Source organism: Phocoena sinus, chromosome 2, assembly GCF_008692025.1.
Source record: "Phocoena sinus isolate mPhoSin1 chromosome 2, mPhoSin1.pri, whole genome shotgun sequence".
Classification (NCBI taxonomy): Eukaryota; Metazoa; Chordata; class Mammalia; order Artiodactyla; family Phocoenidae; genus Phocoena; species Phocoena sinus.
In genome coordinates, this window is record NC_045764.1 from 51,108,784 (window position 1) to 51,133,587 (window position 24,804).

Below are 24,804 nucleotides of genomic sequence, written 5' to 3' on the forward strand. Positions count from 1 at the left end.
TTCATGTGTGACAGACACCAGTACCCACTTATGCTCAGTCTTCCCCAGGGCTATGTTAACTCTCCCACTCTGTTACAGTGTAGCCCCAAAGGGCCTGGACTGTACACACCCTCCACAGAATCTGCATTGACCCGCTGTGTCCATGGCATTCAGTTAATCAGACCAGGCGAGGAAGAAGAGGCCTTAGTACAGTATCTGCACTTTAAAGGGTGGGAGATAAGCCCCAGGACGAATCAAGGAAACATTACATCAGTGAAGTTTTTAGGAGTCCAGTGGTCTGGGGCATATCAGGATATCCTCTCCAAAGGAAAGGGCATTTGACTGAATCTTGCTTCCCTTTCCATTAAGAGTGGATTACAACAATCAGCAAGCCTCTTTGGGTCTGGAGGCAGCGCAGGGAGAATCATTCCCAGGCAGCAGGGCTGAGCCTAATGGGACTGGTCACGTGCACCAGGCTGGACTTCAGAACTGTTACGGAAAGGGACTGCGATGTGCTTCCCCTCCTTTTTAAATAGGGAGTGTTGACAGTGGTGCTCCCATGCTGTCCCACCATTTTCTCTTGGGTGTTGGGAACTGGGTGGAGATAATGTCTCTTTTGAGTTCACTGATCTTCCAATTGAGAGAAACTGCTCAGGAAGCTGTATCTGAGGATCCACGGGAGGAAGCCTGTCTGCACGCACCTGAACTTGACTTAGATGATGCAACCCTGGACTTTGAGTCTGAACATAATGCTGAAATAGGATGAGATTTTGGGGGTAGGATGGGAGAGGGGTAAGTGTATTTTGCATATGGGGGTGTGTGAATCTTACCCCAAATGACCACAACAATTTTTCCCATCTCACCTGCTCATCCAGAATGTTTCCATTCTCTCGGCAAGAGGTTGACTCTTTGTCCCCTCCTCTTGAACTTGAGTGGGCCTTTGTAAGGATGGTGGAAGTGATGCTGTGTAACTTTTGAGTTGTCATGTGAGGTGACACGGTTCTCATGAGTGTCCCCATCTCTCTCTCTCAGGGTGTTTGCCGCTGAAACTGTGCCATCATACTTCAGGGTTGCTAAGCAGCCCCTTGGCGATGCCACTTTTAGGTGTTCTGCAACAGTCCTAGCTGAAGTTCTAAAGGCTGGTATCAGCTGCCAGATATGCAAGTGTGTGAGTCTTCTGATAATCCCAGCCTCTATTTGTCCTTGGAGCCACCCCAGATGATCCCACATGGAGGAGAGGTGAGCCATCCCCACTGAATCTCAGATCTGGAATGACTCTGAAGGGCTGTCCCAGTCCCAGGGCTTCCCGTGGGATTGACTGTGCACATGGAGAGGTCATGTATGAATACGGAGGTCGAGAGAGAGGCCAGGACAGAAGAGGTTAATTTTGGAGATACCAGAATGCACCTGGTTTTAAAAGCCTTGAGACTGGCTCAAGCCTTGAGCCAGACTCAAGACTTGAGCTTGAGTATACTTTCTCAAGCCCATATACTTGAGAAAGTATGTAGAGAGAAGGGAGTGTAGGGCTTAGCTCTGGAGCGCTCTGTCATCTAGAGAGCTGCCAGAGGAAGGGGAGCTAGGAAGGAGGAGGAGAAGTCAGGAGAAGAGGATGTCCCCCAAGGGAGAGGGCTGCTGAGAGGTGGCGAATAGGACCCTAAAATGTCCGCAAATGATACCCAGAAGGTCACTGGTGACCTGTTAAGAACAGTGTCAGTGCAGTGCAGGAGGCAAAAGCCAGGGGAGAGGTCTGGAGAGTTAATGAAAGTTTGGATATAGAGACAGAGTGTAGAGAAGCAATGGGGGATGAATTAAAGGTGTGAGGGCTGGCCTTCCATGAGGATGGGGTCAGTTGTCAGAGAAGGAGGACATAGATGCAGGCAGATTTGTGTAGAAGTACAAACATAGGGGCTTTTGCCAAAAGCCTTTGCAGAGGGCGAGCGTCACTGTAAAGGATTCCAATGCCGAGCCTCCTAGCCTGTATCCAGAGGGCAATCAACAGACCCACAAGGGAAGTCCTGATCTTTCTTTTTTGGAGTTCCTGCAGCTCTCACTCATTCTCTGTTGTCCAGGACTCCAGGCTTGTCTGAGGGGCTGTGGGCTCCAGAGCAGGTCTTATGTACATTTGTGTTCTCGGTGGCTCCAGGAAGTGCTTGGTTCCTAATAGAAGCTCACTCAGAACTTGCTGATTGATTGCTTGTCAATTTCGTCTAACAAACTGGAATCCAAGCAGCTTATAAAGAAATCACATAGCATCAGGGCTGTTAGAAGTTAACCCAGAAGAGAGATCAGAACTCTCAGAGCGAGGAAAGGGTTCTAATGGGTCCCAGGGGCAGGTTGCTGATGGTTCTTGGGAATTAACACAAACTACAGGTTTCTTGGTAACCAGGGGGCCATGGGCAGTTAGTCGTCGATTAAACAAATGGTCTTTATTTTGTGAAATTTCTGGGTGTTGCTCCAACATTAAAAAGAGGCGCTCTGTCTAATGAACCTCCAAGTTCTTGGGTGGGAAGCCCTTTCCCCTTGACACCGGGAGGAGACAACCCCCTCCAAGAGCAGGAGCTGTGACATCTCTGCTCCATGTCAGGTCCAGATGGGGTCCAAATGGCTGCAGTGGTCCTCATTATGATGGTGTGGTGCCCTTGCTGTGTCCCCAGACTGGGAGGTAGGAAGGGCCAGGTCTGGCTCACACCTGCAGGAGTGGGGAAGCTGCTGGGCTGCCAGCAGGATTGGGGTGGGGTCTAAAGCTTGAAGAGGCAAGGTTGTAGAGAGCAGGTACCCATTCTGGCATGATAGGAGCCCCCTGCAGAGGGGTCACTGCACCCCCATGGAGCCTGGGCAGCTCCACCAGTGAGGTAGCTGCTCTGTATCAGACTCACAGACTCACTGTACAGCTGTCACACTTTCATGTCCCCACCCAGGGTTTTGCAACCACACAAGGATGAGACCCAGGACTGAATGATTTGTTAGCACTCACTTGGGGAGATGCAGCCACCCGCCAGAACTGCATTTACCAGTGACCTTTGACACTGTCCACAGCTGTGGTCGGCAGGCTGCAGTTCTTGCAGCCAAGTCCTAGGCAAGTGGTGTGACCACTGCAGAAGGAAAGGACACAGCCTCCCTCTGTCAGCCCTCGAAGACTGGTTTTTATCTTTTATTTCACAGACAGCTTAAAATTGTTATGGAAGAACATTTTATTAAACATATTCAACTCACTTCCAATGAAATGCTTAATTTTTCATTTACAGTGGTGTCCAATGTTTGTCTTCTGTTCTTTTTTTTTTTCTTTTCTTTCAAACCAGCACCAAAAAGTAAAACAAAAATACCATGGGTACAGTACGTAATGTAAGTTTTAGCTAATGGAAAATATATACATTTGACTCTGAAATGAAGAAAAGAACAAAGCAATGATATTACTGCCATTGAGGATCTTTCCCTGTGTTCTGATAATATCAAGCCATGGTCAACTGAGAGGGTTTCATTTGCACCAATGAAAATAGCACCATAAGATTGTGAGACTCTGTAGTTAGTAACACATTTGTGCAACCAAAAAGGTACAGTACTTGAGTGACAGTACAGGGTATTGTTAACCATAAAGAAACATCACTGTTGTAATGACAGGGTTTCATTGTCTTCTGTACAAAGTGGAGCAAGAGTGCTATGATGGCTTCACTGAAATTGATCATTGCTTGTGAAGGGAACAGAAGGCGGGCTGGTGAATTTCAGAGTGACAGTGCCAGCATGAGCTAAAAGAGCTCAGAAAGACCCAAACTTTGGGGAACCAAAGGGATGTTTAACAATAACTGAATCAGTCATTTGCATTCTGAGGGTGTGGGGCCCTTGCCAGGGGCGTCCAGTTGATACCGTCAAGGTGGTCAGGGGGGAGATTCAGAGGCACCAGGCAAAGGGCTTGCCTCTGGGCATGTGCATATGCTTGCCCAGCTCAGGTGGGCCCATGGTTCCCATGCAGACAGTAAGCAAGGCTGCCCCGGCTTCCTTAGCTTGCTGCCCCGACTCTGCTCCTCAGCCCCCGAGGCTGAGAGCTTTCTGTTCATCTGTGGTAAAGTACAGCCCATTTGGGGCTGGGGGAAAACTGAGCCCTAGCTCCTCAAGACTTTGAGGGGCCTGGGGAGTCTGCTCGCGGCCAAGCCAGAGCAGGGAGGACAGTGTTCTGCACAGGCCCTGGGCAGCTGCTGGAGGTTACCTTGCAGGTGGGCTGCCCCAGCCTGGTACCCTCTGGGGTCTTTCCACAGAACATCTAAGGAATTTTCTCAACACTTCCCACAGATTCAAGTGGAATTGAATAGATTCCCTGCCATCCCTACCACTTCTCTGCCTCTGGGGCAGTAAAAAATCACAAACCAAAACACAGCCCATAAGACGGGCTTGGGTGGCAGAGTGTTTCTTTTTCTTTCTGATTTAAGCTGACTCTAAAGTTGTGACATCAAAAACTCAAACACAGATACATAAACACAGCACCAGTAAATCAAGAAGCACTTGGAGATGATCCCATGGAGATTAGCCTAAGTAAGATCCCCTCTGAAATAAGGGAGGAGAGGGTGGGTTTCTCATGATAAAGTCCTTGAATAGAAGCACCCATCAAAGGCCCACCGAGTTGGTCAGCAGACCAGACCTCCCAGCATGTCGGGTCCCCTCCTCCCAGCTCCCGGGCGGGCAGGGTCCTACCATCTTCTGTGCTTTCACAGAGGACACTCTTTTCATCTCCCTGGGCTCCAGAGAGGGCACAGTTCTGTTTTGAGGGGTGAGGTGTCTGTAGGAGGCAAACACCTTCTTCCGGATTTTCTGAGTGTCATTCTTGCCCCACTAAGACGGGTCAACAACGACAGCATGACAATGACGAACATTGCAAGGTCTGGGCCACGGGAAGGCTGGGTGGGTATGTGGCCATCCTGGCCATGGGCCACTCCTCCACCCATCCTGGCACTAGGCTGAGCAGTCCTGGAGGAAACCTGCCTCGTGCCAGGGTGAAGCGCCAGGCCTGAGCCTGAGTCTTCAGAGGTTCTAAGAAGAATCAACTTCAGATAGATGGCCAAGGTTAATGGGAAGCCATCTCTAAGGTGCAAAGCTTTATGAAGTACTGGCTAGAGCAGAGGTCCCCAGAAGCAGAGGGGGAGCCCCTCCACCCCTCCCAAAGCTGCCCTGAGCTCACCTCTATGCCAGGAAGCAATCCCAAGGCCAAAATTAGCACGTGCCTCCTCTCACAGCACCTTGAAGAGAGGCTCTTCTGTTTCCCTGTGTGGGGGACAACAGAGATCTGAAAACTAGATACGTCCCCAAACCCAAGCCCTTCTGGAAATACTCTCCCCCACATAGGTGGTATGCAGAACTACACAGCCCTAGCGTCCTTTCTAATTCACACAGACTCAGACTCTCAGGGACAAGACCTCCAAGGAAAAGCCGCGATCTAGAGAGCACGTTCCTTGACAGGGTGGAGGGGCCACCTGCTGGTCCTTGTGGTGTCAACGGGCTCCAGCAGCCCGGCCTCTCCAGAGAAGCCTCCTTCCATCCAGGGTGTCACGGGCTTTCAGAATAAAGCCTGCTTTAAAGTAAAACGTCTCTGTTTTTGGATATCCTCCCCCTCCCCCGATACACCAAGCACTGGGAATTCAAACGTCAGAGGAAAGCCAAGACAGGGGCGCCTGTGACGTTTCTCTTGACGATTTCTGTCAGAGGTGCTCCCTTTGAGGTACGTGGAACCTTAGAAATTACAGCTATTTTGTGACTCATGCCTATTTTTTCCTTACCGTAGAAAGCCATCCAGTGGCTGTTAACAATATATTAAGTATAAAAGCACTAAGCAAACGTCAAGTCCACTCTCAGGTTCTAAGCAATTGGGTTCTTGGGACAGCCTCCTGGGTGAGCCGTGGTGTGCTTTGGGGGTCCCAGCCGCAGGACTGGTGTGCTCTCAGGTGGGTGGGCTTTCAACTAGCCATGTCGTCAGGACTCAGACCTCATGTCAGAGCATCGTGGGACCACTGGCCGCCTGTCATGAACTTGGTGGCAGCAGTGGCTGGCGCATCTTGTTCGCATAGAAGTCCCTGCATGTCTGGCAGCAGCGCTGGTACCACCGCATGTCCTGGCAGAGGTTCTTTTCTCGGATGACCCTGCAATACACTGTCCACTGGTCCCGTGTGCATTTGTAGGTCAAAGCAGCTAAGGGGACAGTGGAGAGAGAAAGCCCAGAGGTTATGGGTGGCCTGGGGACGTCATCATGTGCACACAGATGGCCTATAGTCTGACATAGTCGGGGTTGCCCTTACCCATGTGTACATTGGAGCCTTGCACAGACCGGGGAAACCATGCCCCTGCCAGGGCCACTGTGGATGTGACTTTCTTATACAAGGGACACACTCTGGGTCCAACCTGACCACTTGGCAGAGTTCAGTGGTCTGGCTGCCTCCTCAAGGCGAGGGCACTGCCCCCCCCGCCCCCCCCCCCCCCCCCCCCCCCCCCCCCCCCGCTTCTGAGCTAAGTGGTGTATACTGTTATTTTATGGCGGAGGACGTTATCTGTTGGCATTGATAAAACAGAATGGCACAGGGCAGCAGATATCAAAGGGCCCACAAAAGCACAAGGTCACAGCACAGGCAGGTGGTCTGAATCTCCTTCAGGCTCTTGGTAGTGCAGAGAGATGGTCCAGCCTGAGGGCATGCAAAAGCCTGGTGTACACCTCTGCAAGCTCAAAGACCCCCCCAGTGAAGCTGCTTGGAAATCCCCTTCATGTTGGTGGCATTCTAGCATTAGGGAAAGAGGCACTGGGTGGGGAAAAAGTTCCCTAGGAGTTTCTAATTGGAAAAGCAGAAACTCTTTTCAATAGAATCATCAGATCAGTGCTAGATATTCTTCTTTTTGTGCCACCACTGGCCGGGGATGTGGCCTGGTAAAGGGCTGGGTTTGGAACACTCGGGTCCAAGCTGCACACACAAAAGCTTCCTGCCGAATTAAAGACTCCAACCTGTCAACACCTCTGTTTTCTTCTCAAGCATTAGCCTGAGGAACATTCCATGCACACATCACCAAGATTTCATGAATGACACCCCCAGATCCTTCATTTCCTGAAGGATGCACCTCCCTTTGCCTCCTTCATGCACAGGAATCCCAAAACACTTGAGGAACATTCTCCTGTGTTCCTCATTTGTTGGCAGAGGGGCTCAAGTGTTTGAGACCACAGTAAACAAACATCTTTTTCATGACAAGGATGAAATTCCATCTCTGAAACCTCAGATCCTCTACAAAACTGACACGTTAGCCTCTCCAGAACTCAAATAAGCCCCAAGGAGGGGGCTTTTTGGCTTATAGAACTCCCACTGCCAGTGGGGACTTGCTAGCCAGGGGATGCAGCAGCCCCAAGAGCTGGGGACCAGCAGAGGCACTCACCGAGGCGAGGGGAAGTGATGGTGTTCACGTTGATCTTGTCATTGCAGACTTCTTGGTGGCACTGTTTGTAGGCTGCTGGCTTGGAGAGGGTAGGGCACTCATTGCCATGGCGCCCAGTGACCTTGTGCATGCACTGCACCACACGGGACTGCAGGCCCTTCCCACAGGTCGATGAGCACTGCCAGAGACAGGGAGAGCTAAGCTGGGGACAGCTGAGCTAGGGGCCCAACCCGGGCTGAGGGGCTTTGACAATGGCCTCACATCATAGCACCCTTGGGTCAGGCCCCTGCATGTCATTCCTACGTGCTAGAAATAATTGCAAGACAAGAGGGCTTGGCTGCATACCAGCTGCCTGATGGAAAACTGTTTCAAGATGTTAGGGACTGCATGTTTGTGTCTCCTCAACATTTACGTGTTGAAGCCCTAACCCCCAGTGGGATGGCATTTGAAGGTAGGTCCTTTGGGAGGCAATTGGGTTTAAATGAGGTCATGAGGGTGGGGCCCCCATGATGAGATTAGTGTCCTTATAAGAAGAAGAGAGATCAGAGTTCTCTCCCTCCACCCCATGAGGACACATGACAAGTCAACCATCTGCAAGCCAGGAAGTTGTCCCTCATCAAGAACCAAATATGCCAGCACCTTGACCTCAAACTTCTCAGCCTCCAGAACTGTGAGAAATAAATGTCTTGTTGTTTAAGCCACCCAGCCTGTAGTATTTTGTTACAGCAGCCTGAGCTAAGACACAATTGTTGAAATATTAGTTTATGCTGGTTGCATTTCACCTCCCACCCTCTCATGCCTGTTCCAAGCAGAGAACCATCTGGGTTTTGAAATTCTCCAGTGAGCAGGGTGGCTTGCTGGCACCCAGGAGGGACTGAACCTGATGGCCACAGGGATCTCCCTGGCACTGTGTGCCACATGAGGCTCCTGGGCCTTTGTCCAGCCCTGGGTGTGGAGAGGAGCCCAATAGTGATGGGGCTGAATTTCCACAAGCCTGGAGGGTTGGGGGTCAGAATTAAGTAAAGTTAGAGAAAATGAAGAAGTGCAACCCTTCTTGCATAACAGACTCATGGACTAATATTGGGGCTAACAGTTTTAATTTAGATACCCAATCCCTAGTTGGCATTTCCAGCATTTGCAGATGTGGGTGTGCTAAAACCAAACCAATGTATTTAGTTCAGCAGACCATCCTGCATTCCCAGTGAGTGGCCTTTTAAGACTTTACTATGTGTTCTGTCTCCTGCTTTTCTTCCCATTCCTCTTCGGGCTCTTTTAAAGTGTTTGACAGGGAACCTGCCAGGTATCCAGCACCACTCCCCCATCCTGCTTGCTAGCCCCTTGGCCCTTACTTGTTTTCCAGGGAGCCGTTGGAACCATCTCTCCATTAAGTTGGTCTCCTCCCAGCCAGAGAGCCTGGTCCACATGTGTACTCTCTCCACCTGGGGTCCCCCAGCACACATGCTCACAACCCATGATTTACGGGGTTCTGAGAGCACTCTGCAAAACTTTAATAAAGCAAAGACCACAGGTGTAGTAGCCCGGCTGGAGTTAACACTGGCACCTCAGGGTAGAGAGAGGGGAGCAGGACCTTTCCTCTGAATGCCACATGTGGTGAGGATGCCAGGTGCCATCTGGATCATGTGCCTCCCTCTCTCCTCCCCTTGGGTCTGACCATGGCCTGTGCTGGAGGAAGGGCCTTCCCTGGGGGTCTGTGAGGGGTTACCCTGCACAGGCTCAGCGTGGATCCCTTCATCCATGAGAAGTGGCCATCAACTGTGCTCCCAAAGGGGCTTTTGTGTCTCAGGTGAATTCCTCTGCTTTCTAGTCTAACAAGCAGGATCACATTTTTTTTCACTTCAGAAGGATAAAGAGCTCAGAGGGCATGGTGCTCTGATGCGGCCCAGTCTTTTCAAATCACAAAAGAGGTAGGAAAACCACAAGTGCCCCATCGCCTCCGCTGCCAACGCCCCCACCCCTCTTGAGAGTCCTGGCGTGTTCAAACCAGAATGGGCTCTCCATGACCGGCAAGGCTGTGTGCCTGGCTCCATATCCATCTTCTGGATAAATCCATCAAGGGCTGCTCACAGCCTTGAGAATCCTTTGTGCATGATAAACGCACATTGCTGGGTTCCACCCCAGACCTCAGGAGTTGGTACTGGAGCATTTGGAAATTTGAGGGGTGCTGCAGTGGAAGAATGATGTCACATGAGTAGGTTCCCACCAACTGGAGACCTGGAACATGGGACAAGTGTCATAGCAACGTGATTTCCACCTGGAGGGCGTCTCGGAGGGAGTGGCTTCAGGTTGGGATCTGCTGCATGGGATTACCTGGAGAGCGTTGAAAGGTCTTGATGTCCCAGACCAATCAATCAGTATCCCTGGAGGATGCACTGGGCATCAGTATTTTTCAAAGCTCTCCAGGTGACTGCAACAAGCAGCCAGAGCTGAGAAACTCTGACTTACCCTGAACTTCTTCCCTGTGTCCTGTGTAGGGTGTGAGGAGCTCTCTTTTCTTATGATGAAGTAGTCAAGTATTTGTATACAAATGTGTAATTAAGCAAGAACAGACATCCGCCTGCAGCCCCAAATGCTGAGTTTATATATAGGCGATAGGTGTGCTCAAATACAAGAGATGAAGCCTTTCACTCAAAATTATTCTAGGAAAAGAATAAGTTGCCTTATAATTAAGTAAAAATAAAACCTCTCATAGTTCAGGGGCGAGGTAAGGGATACCCTCAATTATTTGTAGCAAGACCACCTGAGGGTTAAAAGAAAAAGGGACACAAAGAAATTTAACCCTCTTCTCCTGGAAGTAGGACACCATAATCATAAATGAGGGAGGATGGTGTAAGAAATTTTTAAAGATCTCTTGAAAAGGAATCTGGTAGGAATTGGTTCAAGATGGCAGAGTAGAAGGACATGCACTCACTCCCTCTTGTGAGAGCACTGGATTCACAACTAATTGCTGAACAATCAACAGGAAGACACTGGAACTCATCAAAAAGATACCCCACATCCAAAGACAAAGGAGAAGCCACAGCGAGATGGTGGGAGGGGTGCAATCACAATAAAATCAAATCCCATAACCACTGGGTGGGTGACTCACAAACTGGAGAACAATTATACCACAGAAGTCCATCCACTGGAGTGAAGGTTCTGACCCCATGTCAGGCTTCCCAACCTGGGGGTCTGGCAATGGGAGGAGGAATTCCCAGAGAATCAGACTTTGAAGGCTAGTGGGATTTGATTGCAGGACTTTGACAGGACTGGGGGAAAAAGAGACCTCACTCTTGGAGGGCACACACAAAGTAGTGTGCATACCAGGACCCAGGGGGAAGGAGCAGTGACCCCACAGGAGACTGAAACAGACCTAACTGCTAGTGTTGGAAGGTGTCCAGCTGAGGTGGTGGGGCAGCTGTGGTTCACTGTGAGGACAAGGACACTGGCAGCAGAAGTTCTGGGAAGTACGCCCTGGAGTCCACCATTAGCCCCACCAAAGAGCCTGTAGGCTCCAGTGCTGGGTCACCTCAGACCAAACAACCAACAGGGAGGGAACTCAGCCCCAACCATCAGCAGACAAGTGGATTAAAGTTTTACTGAGCTCTGCCTACCAGAGCAACACCCAGCTCTACCCATCACCAGTCCCTCCTATCAGGAAACTTGCACAAGCCTCTTAGATAGCCTCATCCACCAGAGGGCAGACAGCAGAAACAAGAAGAACTACAATCCTTCAGCCTGTGGAATGAAAACCACATTCACAGAAAATGAAAAGGCAGAGTACTATGTACCAGATGAAGGAACAAGATAAAACCCCAGAAAAACAACTAAATGAAGTGGAGATAGGCAACCTTCCAGAAAAAGAATTCAGAATAATGATAGTGAAGATGATCCAGGACCTCGGAAAAAGAGTGGAGGCAAAGATCGAGAAGATGCAAGAAATGTTTAACAAAGACCTAGAAGAAATAAAGAACAAACAAACAGAGATGAACAATACAATAACTGAAATGAAAAATACACTGGAAGGAATCAATAGCAGAATAACTGAGGCAGATGAATGGATAAATGACTGGGACGACAGAATGGTGGAAATCACTGCCATGGAACAGAAAAAAGAAAAAATAATGAAAAGAAATGAAGACAGCCTAAGAGACCTCTGGGACAACATTAAATGCACCAACATTTGCATTATAGGGGTCACAGAAGGAGAAGAGAGAGAGAAAGGACCTGAGAAAATATTTGAAGAGGTTATAGTTGAAAACTTCCCTAACACAGGAAAGAAAAAAGCCAGCCAAGTCCAGGAAGCACAGAGAGTCCCAGGCAGGATAGACCCAAGGAGAAACATGCTGAGACACATAGTAATCAAATTGACAAAAATTAAAGACAAAGAAAAATTATTAAAACCAGCAAGGAAAAAATGACAAATAAAATGCAAGGGAACTCCCATAAGGTTAACAGCAGATTTCTCAGCAGAAACTCTACAAGCCAGAAGGGAGTGGCACAATATATTTAAAGTGATGAAAGGGAAGACTCTACAAGTAAGATTACTCTACCTGGCAGGGATCTCATTCAGATTCGATGAAGAAATCAAAAGCTTTACAGACAAGAAAAGCTAAGAGAATTCAGCACCACCAAACCAGCTCTACAACAAATGCTAAAGGAAATTCTCTAAGTGGGAAACACAAGAGAAGAAATGGACCTACAAAAACAAACCCAAAACAATTAAGAAAATGGTAATAGGAACATACATACCAATAATTACCTTAAATGTGAATGGATTAAGTGCTCTAACCAAAAGACACAGGCTTGCTGAATGGATACAAAAACAAGACCCGTATATATGCTGTCTACAGGAGACCCATTTCAGACCTAGGAACACATACAGACTGAAAGTGAGGGGATGGAAAAAGATATTCCATACAAATGGAAATCAAAAGAAAGCTGGAGTAGCAATACTCATATCAAACAAAATAGACTTTAAAATAAAGACTATTAAAAGAGACAAAGAAGGACACTACATAATGACCAAGGGATCAATCCAAGAAAAAGATATAACAATTATATATATATATGCACCCAACATAGGAGCACCTCAATACATAAGGCAATTGCTAAGAGCTATAAAAGAGGAAATCGACAGTAACACAATAATAGTGGGGGACTTTACCACCTCACTTACACCAATGGACAAATAATCCACACAGAAAATTAATAAGGAAAAAAGGTTTAAATGACACAATAGACCAGACAGATTTAATCGATATTTATAAGACATTCCATCCAAAAACAGCAGATTACACTTTCTTCTCAAGTGCACACAGAATACTCTCCAGGATAGATCACATCTTTGGTCACAAATCAAGCCTTGGTAAATTTAAGAAAATTGAAATCATATCAAGCATCTTTTCTGACCACAATGCTATGAGATTAGAAATCAGTTACAGAGAAAAAAATGTAAAAAACACAAACACATGGAGGCTAAACAATACGTTACTAAGTAACCAAGAGATCACTGAAGAAATCAAAGAGGAAACAAAAAAATACATAGAGACAAATGACAATGAAAAGACAATGATTCAAAACCTATGGGATGCAGCAAAAGCAGTTCTAGAGGGAAGTTTATAGCAATAAAATCTTACCTAAAGAAACAAGAAAAATCTCAAACAAGCAATCTAATTTTACACCTAAAGGAACTAGAGAAAGAAGAACAAACAAAATCCAAAGTTGGTAGAAGAAAAGCAATCATAAACATCAGAGCAGAAATAAATGAAATAGAAACAAAGAAAACAATAGCAAACATCAATAAAACTAAAAGCTGGTTGTTTGAGGAGATAAAGAAAATGGATAAACCTTTAGCCAGACTCATCAAGAAAAAGAGGGAGAGGACTCAAATCAGTAAAATTAGAAATCAAAAAGGAAAAGTTACAACAGACACTGCAGAAATACAAAGCATCCTGAGAGACTACTACAAGCAACTGTATGCCAATAAAATGGACAGCCAGGAAGAAATGGACAAATTCTTAGAAAGGTCTAACCTTCCAAGACTGAACGAGGAAGAAACAGAAAATATGAACAGACCAATCAGAAGTAACGAAATTGAGACTGTGATTAAAAATCTTCCAACAAACAAAAGCCCTGGACCAGATGGATTCATAGGTGAATTCTATCAAACATTTAGAGAAGAGCTAACACCCATCCTTCTCAGACTCTTCCCAAAAACTGCAGAGGAAGGAACACTCCCAAACATTCTATGAGGTCACCATCACCCTGATACCAAAACCAGACAAAAATACTACAAAAAAAGAATATTACAGACCAATATCATTGATGAATATAGATGCAAAAATCCTCAACAAAATACTAGAAAACAGAATCCAACAATACATTAAAAGGATCATATACTGATCAAGTGGGATTTATCCCAGGGATGCAAGGATTCTTCAATATACTCAAATCAATCAATGTGGTACACCATAGCAACAAATTGAAGAATAAAAGCCATATGATCATCGCAGTAGGTGCAGAAAAAGCTTTTGACAAAATTCAACACCTATTTATGATAAAAAACTGTCCAGAAAGTGGGCATAGAGGGAACCTACCTCAACATAATAAAGGCCATATACGACAAACCCACAGCAAACATTATCCTCAATGGTGAAAAACTGAAAGCATTTCCTCTAAAATCAGGAACAAGACAAGGATGTCCACTGTCGCCACTATTATTCAATATAGTTTTGGAAGTCCTAGCCACGGCAATCAAAGAGGAAAAAGAAATAAAAAGAATCCAAACTGGAAAAGAGGAAGTAAAAATGTCACTGTTTGCAGATGACATAGTAATAAACATAGATAATCCTAAAGATGCCACCAGAAAAGTACTAGAGCTCATCAATGAATTTGGTAAAGTTGCAGGACACAAAGTTAATGCACAGAAATCTCTTGCATTCCTATACACTAATAATGAAAGATCAGAACAAGAAATTAAGGAAACAATCCCATCTACCATTGCAATGAAAAGAATAAAATACCTAGGAATAAACCTACCTAAGGAAGTAAAAGATCTGTACTCAGAAAATTATAAGACACTGATGAAAGAAATCAAAGATGACACAAACAGATGGAGAGATATACCATGTTCTTGGATTGGAAGAATCAATATTGTGAAAATGACTATATGACCCAAAGCAATCTACAGATTCAATGCAATCCCTATCAAATTACCCATGGCATTTTTTACAGAACTAGAACAAAATATCTTAAAATTTGTATGGAGACATAGAAGACCCTGAATAGCCAAAGCAATCTTGAGGGAAAAAAACGGAGCTGGAGGAATCAGACTCCCTGACTTCAGACGATACTACAAAGCTACAGTAATCAAGACAATATGGTACTGGCACAAAAACAGAAATATAGATCAGTGGAACAGGATAGAAAGCCCAGAAACAAACCCATACACCTATGGTCAACTAATCTATGACAAAGGAGGCAAGGATATGCAATGGAGAAAAGACAGTGTCTTCAATAAGTGGTGCTGGAGAAACTGGATAGCTACATGTAAAAGGATGAAATTAGAACACTCCCTAACAGCATCCACAAAAATAAACTCAAAATGGATTAAAGACCTAAATGTAAGACCAGACACTATAAAACTCTTAGAGGAAAACATAGGAAGAACACTCTTTGACATAAATCCCAGCAAGATCTTTTTTGACCCACCTCCTAGAATAATGGAAATAAAAACAAAAATAAACAAATGGGACCTAAAGAAACTTAAAAGCTTTTGCACAGCAAAGGAAACTATAGACAAGATGAAAAGACGACCCTCAGAATGGGAGAAAATATTTGCAAACGAATCAACGGACAAAGGATCAATCTCCAAAATATATATGCAGCTCAAGGTTACAAAAAACAAATAACCCAATCAAAAAATGGGTAGAAGACCTAAATAGACATTTCTCCAAATAAGACATACAGATGGCCAAGAGGCACATGAAAAGCTGCCCAACATCACTAATTATTAGAGAAATGCAAATCAAAACTACAATGAGGTATCACCTCACAACAGTTAGAATGGGCATCATCAGAAAATCTACAAACAACAAATGCTGGAGAGCGTGTGGAGAAAAGGGAACCCTCTTGCACTGTTGGTGGGAATGCAAATTGATATAGCCACTATGGAGAACAGTATGGAGGTTCCTCAAAAAACTAAAAATAGAATTACCATATGACCCAGCAATCCCACTACTGGGCATAAACCCAGAGAAAACCATAATTCAAAATGACACATGCACCCCACTGTTCATTGCAGCAGTATTTACAATAGCCAGGTCATGGAAGCAACCTAAATGCCCATCGACAGATGAATGGTTAAAGAAGATGTGGTACATATATACAATGGAATATTACTCAGCCATAAAAAGTCACGAAATTGGGTCATTTGTAGAGACATGGATGAACCTAGAGACTGTCATACAGAGTGAAGCATGTCAGAAAGAGAAAAACAAATATTGTATATTAACACATATATGTGGAATCTAGAAAAATGGTACAGATGAACTGGTTTGCAAGGCAGAAATAGAGACCCAGATGTAGAGAACAAACGTATGGACACCAAGGGGGGAAAGTGGGGTGCTGGCGGGGATGGTGATGGTGGGATAAGTTGGGAGATTGGGATTGACATATATACACTAATATGTATAAAATAGATAACTAATAAGAGCCTGCTGTATAAAAAATAAATGAATAAAATAAAATTCAAACAAGAAAAAAAAGAAAGAAAAGTAATCTGGTAAGTGGCTATACCCAGAGACTGGGGGTCCACACCAGCAGGGTAAGTGAAGGAAATGGCCAAGGGTCCTAATGCAGTGCAAAATCCTATAAAAGTAAAGCAAAGTCTTGCCTATGCAAAGTCATGCCAACACAGAGCAACATCATGCCATAGCTTGCAAGGGAATATCCAATGAGAACAGTACATTCAGAAAAGGCGGCATCTCAGTGAACTGGGATCGCAGTGCCCTGTACACTCTGGCAAACAGGAGTGAGTGATGACGAAGACAGATGCTGCAAATATTAGGAGGCACTTTACAAAACTGCTTATATTCAACCATTTTCAACCCCATAGAAACAGGAATTTTATCAGGTTCAACTTCATAATATGATAAAGACAGAAAATAGTAATATTTTTAAATTAAAACAATATATAAACTTTAAATATGAAATACAACTACATGAATAAGTTACATATTTTAAGTAGGCATTTGACTAGTCCACCTACACCATTAAAGACTTTTATATCTAAATTGGTCGTAAAATTTTTAAAAAGCCCTGCTCCCTGGGAAAGCATGTATGTGGGGCCTTATTTCTGTGACTACTGGGCACTTGGGGAAGAAGGGGCCATGTGTCCTGCTCTACAGACAGCACCAGCCCTTGTCTTCCCATCTTGACTTGGCTCACTGGCGCCACCTGCTGTGGGAGACACACCAGGAAGAAGAGCGGGGTGTCCTCATAGTCCTTCCTGGAGAAAGGGTGCATCCAGGGTGGGGCAGGTAGTGGTGGGGTTTCTGGGTCCCCAGGAAACTCTGCACAGGCTAACAGAGAAGGATCTGGGATTATGGTCTCGTTCCCATGGGCCCCCCTGACCATGAGGTCTGCAGACTCTGCCGGCAGGGCAATTAGCCTGGCTGGGTCACTTCCTGCCCAGGAACACCAGGTAGGGTTTCAATGTCTTTTGCAGGTGTTGTTATTATTTATGTGAAATCAGAGCAAGGGCTCAATCCTATAGATCTACTAAAACCAAATGCAAAATTGACAAGGTCTCTGGCTGGAAAGGATCAATGACCATTGTAAAACTCAAGAGTTTGGGGTGACCTCAAAGACTAGTCTCCCCTCTGAAAGTTCTTAGTCTTGTTTAACATGTTCTGGGGTTGGGTGGGGGGAGAGCATTCATGACGCCTCCAGACTATGTGGGCGGCATGCTTGTTCTGTCTGTAAGCTCACCTGTAGGATTCCATGACAGTGTGGAACATTCCACAACCATCCCAAGGGGCTGACCTTGGCCACTGAGCTTGATGGGGGTCAGTGTCTTGCCCAAGGTCACAGATTAGTGAGTGGCAGAGGAGCGACAGGACCCCAGCTGCCCCATCCCAAGGACTGAATTCCATCCTTCTGTATGAATTAGAGGTTGAACTGGATGGAGCTTCTATGGGAGGCCACGAATCAAAAAACCAGGTCACTGCCCAGCTCCATCATTTCTTCATCATCTTTCCTAGGCTGAGTCACTGGTTTTTAATTTTTCAGTCTGTAAACAAACCTGCCGCATGAGATCATGGAGGGTGTCTCCAAAGTTCTGCAGAGACTCAAGCGTCTGTCCTCATGGCTTTCCAACACCTCTGAGAGGCAGGGCTGGGCCAGGTGAGAGGCTGGGGCTGACCCTCAGCTGCTGTCGGGGCCATGTGAGACCCTGCAAACTCTGCCCCTGGGATTAGGTTTTACAGAATTTTAGCTGCAGTCCTGGGGGCTGCCATTCACACAGCTCTGGGCTGTGAATGGCTTGTGCTCACTTGGAAGAACCTTTGAGAATATCGGGTATTTGCTTAGCCACCTAAGAACGATGTCTGAGCCAGCCCCACAGAGGCTGCTTCAGAGCATCAGGTGAGGAGACAGGTTACAGAGTAGCATGTACAGAAACCACCCCATTTTTTCTAATACCTGTGTGCGTGTGTGTGTGTGTGTGTGTATGTGTGTGTGTGTGTACCTATATAAAAGTTTGGAAGACAAACCATTAAAAAAATTTACTGTGCTGTCATCTGGTTTTGTAGGACTAGTTTTTCTCTTCTGTGTCTTCCCAAGCAAGATAGAATTACCTATGTAATTAAAAATAAAAGTGGAAAATTCCACCAATGACCCTTTGGTGCAGCTGCCACCTTCCAGGCCTGCTGCATTTTCATTTGAGCCGTGTTGGTGCCTAGCCTGCCCCTGGCCTAAAATCCATGCATAACTACCCACTCCTTGGCTGGAGTTTCAGCAGGACAGTGCAGTGGCGACAGGACAGGCCTGTCAGTATGCTGCATCCCCCTTTACTAGCTGTGTGACCTCGGGCAAGTTACTTAACCTATATAAGCCCCAGCTTCTTTATTTGTAGCTTGAGGATAATAAAACCTTTTTTGCAGGATGATTTCCAGGATTAGAGACAGCTTAGAGCAGGTGCCTAGCAGGGAGTCTGGGAAGGACAAACGCTGCTACAATTATTAACAACAGTAAGCACAGGGCCAAGAGCAGAGAGAGCTGGCCGGGGGTCCCTGGAGCCCGGGAAGGCGCCCTGAGTCACCTGGCCTGCTTAGCCCTCCCTGGGCTGCCATGCCGGTCACCAGGCAGGTGTGGACACCCACCTTTGCCAGGAGCACAATTAGAGATTGATTTGGCCCTGAAGACACACGTGATTCCAGAGAGGCTGCAGGGCTGCATCCTCCTGTAACCTGAGCTCACTGCATTAAGGGTAGCACAGGCACAGACAATGAATCTCACCTCCGTCGGCCTCCCCTCAGCCTCCAGTTTAATTCAACAGTGAGGAGACGGCAGTGTCTCCTGATAGCATCGAATTAGCCCCTAAGCGTTGCTGTGAAGCCATTTTTCAGGCTTTTAAAATCTAAGCAAATAGATGTATTAAAAAACAGATCTGGTCTTCTTTGAAGCACACTGTCACTGTTGGGTAGTTTTTTCAAGCCACTCATGACATTAACATTTAATGTGGTTCCCCGAGACTCAGGAAACCAAGACAAAATGGAGCAGTAATAAATCCGCCAGGAAAGCTCCTTGCCAGATGACCTGGAATAAGTGCAGCCCCCTCTCCAGCAAGTGCCTGCAGCTGCACATCACACACTAGGTCTGGGGACCTGCCACCCATCCCATGGGTGGTGATGATGATGATGATGGTGGTGATGGTAGTAGTAACAGCAGCAGGGTCCACCTTTTGCCCGCCTCCCGGTGCCGGGCACTGGGCTCACACCCATTCTCATGAGTCCTCATTAATCTTCACACTAACAGCTGCTGTGGCAGGGCCAGGTGCTCAGAACACAGTAGGTGCAGAATACATGTGCACAGACTGCAGGAATAGTGTCTGCAGGGCACAGCACCGCCTGCAGAGAGGCGGAGCGTGAGGCTCAGAGGGTCCATGGTCTTCCCCATGATGTAGCCCCCGGGCCTCCCATCCCGGCTGCTGCCCGGAGGCCTGCACTCCTCTGGAGCCACACGGCTCTCCAGCAGGGAGGAACCAGGCCTCTGTCACCATGTGGAGGCCCAGCGCTGATGACACGCTCCACCACGGCGTGGACCCCCTCCTCTTCACTTCTCCCAGCTGTAAAATCACGACTATAAATGACACCAGATTCCAAAGGGATGTTTTGAGAATTAGCTAAAGGAAGTTGTAAAAATCTTGGGAAGAGGAAAACGTGACAGGAATGCTTAATACACACATAAGCGTTGGCTCCTACAGAGTGGAGGACGGGCAGGGGCTCCCTGCACAGGCTCTGGGGTAAGCAGGAATAGGGTTAGGGTGAAATAATGCAAAGATGAACCCTCACTGCACAGTGCGCCCACCCTACGCTCTCACAGAGCCATCCTCTGAGGGGCCAGCCTGCCTCTGAGGGGCAGCATGGGACAGCCCCACATGACAGTCAGGGGGGCAGGGAACCCCCTACGGGAACTCCATTTTCTGCTCGTGTCTGAAAGGTACTGGGCTGGTAAAATGTCAAAAGCTCCTCAAAAGCATTTTTGACAGATTTCCCCCAAAACTTGGCACGAGCAATGCAAATCTCGGAAGCTGTTGAAACCTCAAATAGTAGGCTTAAACAATGATGAAAATCCCCACCGTCTTTGCTCCAGCCTTGAAACTGGAAATGCTTTCTTAGACACACACACACACACACACACACACACACACACACACACACACACACCTTCCCCCTTCAACTCATACTTTCTTCCAAACTGTTTTTGAAATCCTCAAATCCTTGAATCCTATCCTCAGCCTTAGCTTTGGGCTCCCCTCAAACTCTCTGAATTCACAGCCTGCTGACCTACAGGTTCTGGTTGGAACGTTATAGTCAGGGAACCAGAAGGCCCAGGTGACTCCCCGTGACTTGCAAGGACTGGCTATCCCAAGAGCTCTTGCTTCTTGCTTCAGATGGGCGCCAGGAGCACAGAGAAGGCTACAGGAGCTGTCTCACTGCCTCCCCTCGGGCAGGAGCTGCTACCAGTTTCATAACTTAGCTCTCCCAGCTTAACAGAGACTGTTTGAAAAACCTCCCCCCCACACACACCCACCCCGCTGCAGAAGGATGGCCTACATGCCCAGCAAAATACTGCACAACCGTCTCCTGCCCTGAGTCATGCTGTCATCATGTGAGCCCCAGGTCAGGGCACGTGCTGTTTCGTGGGGTCCACACCACATTCAAAGAACTCATCTCCTGTGACATAAATATTTTACAGGCCTGTGTAAGAAATGCAATTCTGATCAGAGATAAGAGACCTGTGACTGTACTGGATGATGATGGTGAAGAAAATGATGATAAAAATGAGCACCTATGCCAAGCACTGCACTAAGTGCTTTACATGGATGCCCTAGGAGGTAGGTACCCCTAAACTCATCTGACAGAGGATGATGCTGGTTCAAGGTTAGACGAGGTCACTGCAGAGCAGGGACGTGCACCTGTGTTGTCCTGACCATGTGCCCTGCTCTGAGGTCGCTGATAGCGTGTGTTGAAACCAAAGTGTTCCTTAGGGATGACAGCTTCTCTGATTCAATGGTCATGTCTAGGCAGTGGTTAAAACTTAGACTGGCATGTGCGGGAGGCATCCCCACTCTCTGATCTCTCATTCCACACTAAGGCAGCTGATTTGAGGAAGGACACTAGGTGAATGGAGGGGCAGCAGGGAAATGGAGGGGGCAAAGGCATTGGCCTTTAGACTGCAGCTGACCCTTGAACAACTCGGGGGTTATTCTAAGTGTAATGCACAGTCGGTCCTACGTATCCCCAGTTCCTCTGCAACTGAGGATGCAACCCCGGACCACATACACTGTAGAATTTACTATTGAAAAATACCCACGTATAAGTGGACCCATGCAGTTTAAACCTACGTTGTACAAGGGTCAACTGCATTCAGTTCACTCCCATGCAGGCACCTCTCCTGGCAATTTCTGGGGACCCCACTGCTCTACAACCAGTTCATTTCTCTCATCTGAGCAGGTGTGGGCCCGAGACTTTAACTCCATGACCCAGTGGCAGGCTCTGTTCACCCACACAAAATGCTCCAGACCAAGGGGGTATCTGCCCCCTCTCCCTCCTGCCCTACCCAGAAAAGTACTTAAGTTTGATGACCCTCCTTTCACTGCTGCTTACAGTCCCAAGAGTAGTACGGAATGGAGAATTTGCTGATCCCTATATGCATGCAGAGTGCTGACTGCCTGTGTTGTATGGTTTCACAGTCCCAGAAAAGGGCCCTGATGTCCCCAGTGTCTCTTATGTTTGCTCCTGGATGCTCAAGTTTCTTTTATTAAGGACTCAACTTTTTATTTCACAAAGAAGGGGAGACAACATGCATGATCTCCTATAGAGACAAAAGATTTATACCACAGTGTAAATGATTAATACAAAGCCCTTGGGAGAGAAGGTTTTGATTGGTGGGCTGGAGAGAGAGTAGATAAATACTTGACTTTACAACAAGCTTATGCCTATGATGGTTAGACCTGAGGCATATAACAGTTCATCTACTTCCCATTTCAAATTAGAAACCTAAGCCTCTGACATTATTATGTACCTGAAGGAAAGGTAGATTAAGAGCCAAAAGGCAGGGACCAGACTCCTAGCCCTTCCATTTACTAGTTGTGTGACCTCAAGAAAAAAGTCACATTGCCATTCTGAGCCTCAGTTTCTTCACCTGTAAAATGGGGATAGGGTCAAATGGGAGAATGTGAGTGAAAGTGTTTTATAAATTCTAAAGCACTGGTGAATGTCAGGGCCACTGTCACTGATCCCAATAGAAGTAGCATCAATCTCCACCAGCACCCTTGTTCGGGGCTGCCCCTGGCAGGGGCTGCATTCGTACCTGCCCAGTGGGACTTAGCATGGCCTGGTGTCCGCAGCTGGCTCCACCTGTCTGTATCTAGGCTGGGTCATTGTTCACTCTTGTACCCTCAGTGCTCAGCACAGGTTGGCACAGAACAGGAGCTCAGGAAATGCTGATTGAATCACAGTGACTTGGTTGCAGGCCCACAGCAAGTGGGAGCCCCAGCCGGGCTGGCTGCCCAGCCTTGCAGGGTTGGGGGGAGGGGTCAATCCCCACCAAAGCAAGTATAGGCTTCAGAAGTGGTGCTGGGGCTGAAAGCTTTCTGGAACAAGCCCCCGTAGTGACACAAAGTCTGTTCATTTCTGAGGCCATGGAACTTGAGCCCCCATCTCTGCCCACAACACAAGAAGGCAGCTAACAGCAGTCCTGGGAATGCACCGACACAGCCATGTTTGAATGCGAGGCTCTCCCTGGCTTCTTCCTAGGGCTCTGCAGCTACAGGTACGTGCATGCTTATGGCTTCATTTGATCTCCTAAGGCCTCTGGGAAGTGCTGGGGCTCAGGTATGAGGGGCACATCTGGGGCTTGACTGAGGCCTCGCAAGTGAGGTCAGTCCCCTTCCAGGGGACCTCCACGGGCACCAGGAAGTCAATGGCCACTTTTGATCTTTTTTGTAAAAGGGAACGCCATACTCTTAACACAGAGAGCCAATGGTTTTCTTTAAAAACACTGTCTATTATAATCCCTCCAGAATAATTTGCTTCTAATTAGAAACATCCCATCACTTCAGTGGTGATTAATGCCTCTGGTCTTGAAACTGAAACATCTCAACTTCTGATTAAAAGACACGCTGTCCTAGAAGGAAATGTGATTTCCTTCTCTCCCAGTTTCAGTGACACCTCCCTCCCCACCCCACCCCCAGGTTGAATACATGGGCCCAGCATTTAGTGGGAGAAAACAATGATTTGCACAGATCTGGAACTAGCTAATATCCCAGGAGGGCAGGCAGCTGCATGGCAGTTTCCAAACAGAGCAGAGCAGTAATACTGCCCTCAGCAGGGTTGGGAATGTGAAGTCGGTCTCTTGGATGGGATCCTGGTTAGGGTTCGGCCATTTGCTGAGGCTGGGGGAGGGAGAAGGGGCTCCAAATCCCCTCCAAGCCTGCCCTGCCTCAGCAAGGTTCTGTACAGGAAGGGCTGGATGCCAGACCCCTCCCAAGGGATGCTTGGTCCTTCTCACTTCAGGAAGTGCAGGACAGCACCTGTGTTGCATGTCTTTGGGCTGGCCTGTCCATCATCTCCCTGGAGATAGGCTTATCTTTCTCAACAGCACCTTAGGGCCAAGTGATAGGAGACTGCTTGGAAGGAAGATGTCAAAGTGTCCAGATACACTGGAAATCTGACAGTGTTCAGACTTCTTTCTACTTTCCTTTTGGGCAACTTGTTTGCTACCTTCGAAGTCTGGCATGTGGGAGGTTTGGATGCTGGTTACAGGAGCATCATCCATGATGATTGGTTTAAAAGTGCACTGACCCCAATTGTGTGACAAGAGCACAGCAAAAATAACACATCAATCAGAAAGCAAATCCAGTCTGAACAAGTGAAAATGTCAGGGGAAGATCCATCCCCTGGAATCCACTTCTGTTGGCCTGGTCACGCAGTGAGTGAGGATAAGGGCCCCATGGGACCGGTATCCGTCCCAATTCTCCAGAGCAGGCACAGGGAAAAGCAACGGACAGATTTCTACTGCTGTGCTGGGGTGGGGGTGGGGGGCATGCCAGCCTACCCAGTGATGGCAGCTGAAGAAGGCAGTGGCAGTGAGGTGAACAGCTGGTGTAGGGTCTCTCGGTTCAGTTCTATGCAGTCTCCACCACCGCCAACCCTTGTTTCCAGTGTGTGCACACGTGCACACACATATATACACACACGCTGACTTCTAGGTCAGTGTCCCTGCAGTTCTCAGCCGGGAAGAACTAGTCTGCCCTGGGCCCTGGCTCTGGCCAGACCTGCTTGGGGCGGAGCAGCTGGCACCAGTCCAGGCCCAGTGCTCGTCCTAAAGGCTGGATGCACACTGATTGGATGCCAACCCCTGACAACAGCCCAAATCTGTACATGCCCTTGATCTTTCTTGTTCTTACTTCCAGGGATAGCTGATCAAGCTGGCTGTGGCAAAAGCAGGCACTGCGGCCTTCCAAAGCCCTACTGTCCTGAAGGCCAGGAGGTATTATTCTCTTCGGCTGGCTAGGAAGAGGAAGGCCAACTAAAGGCTCTATTTTCCTGGAAGCCATGCCTGATGGGCTGTGGTGGGGGGAGTTTGCCAGAATGTGTGCCCACGTCCTCGGCTGAGGAGGGGGCCAAGTGCTGCATCGAACTC

General features: G+C 47.3%; 1 protein-coding gene across 1 annotated transcript in view; it reads right to left on the minus strand.

The window, feature by feature from the left end:
* Window positions 1–3,158: 3,158 nt before the first annotated feature.
* ADAMTS17 (ADAM metallopeptidase with thrombospondin type 1 motif 17) overlaps window positions 3,159–24,804 on the minus strand; it is a 351,240-nt gene continuing 329,594 nt past the window's right edge. Inside the window, 2 exon segments of the mRNA XM_032623836.1 lie at window positions 3,159–6,150; window positions 7,375–7,552. Of these exon segments, the coding sequence (XP_032479727.1) occupies window positions 5,984–6,150; window positions 7,375–7,552 (345 nt within the window). The 3' untranslated portion in view covers window positions 3,159–5,983.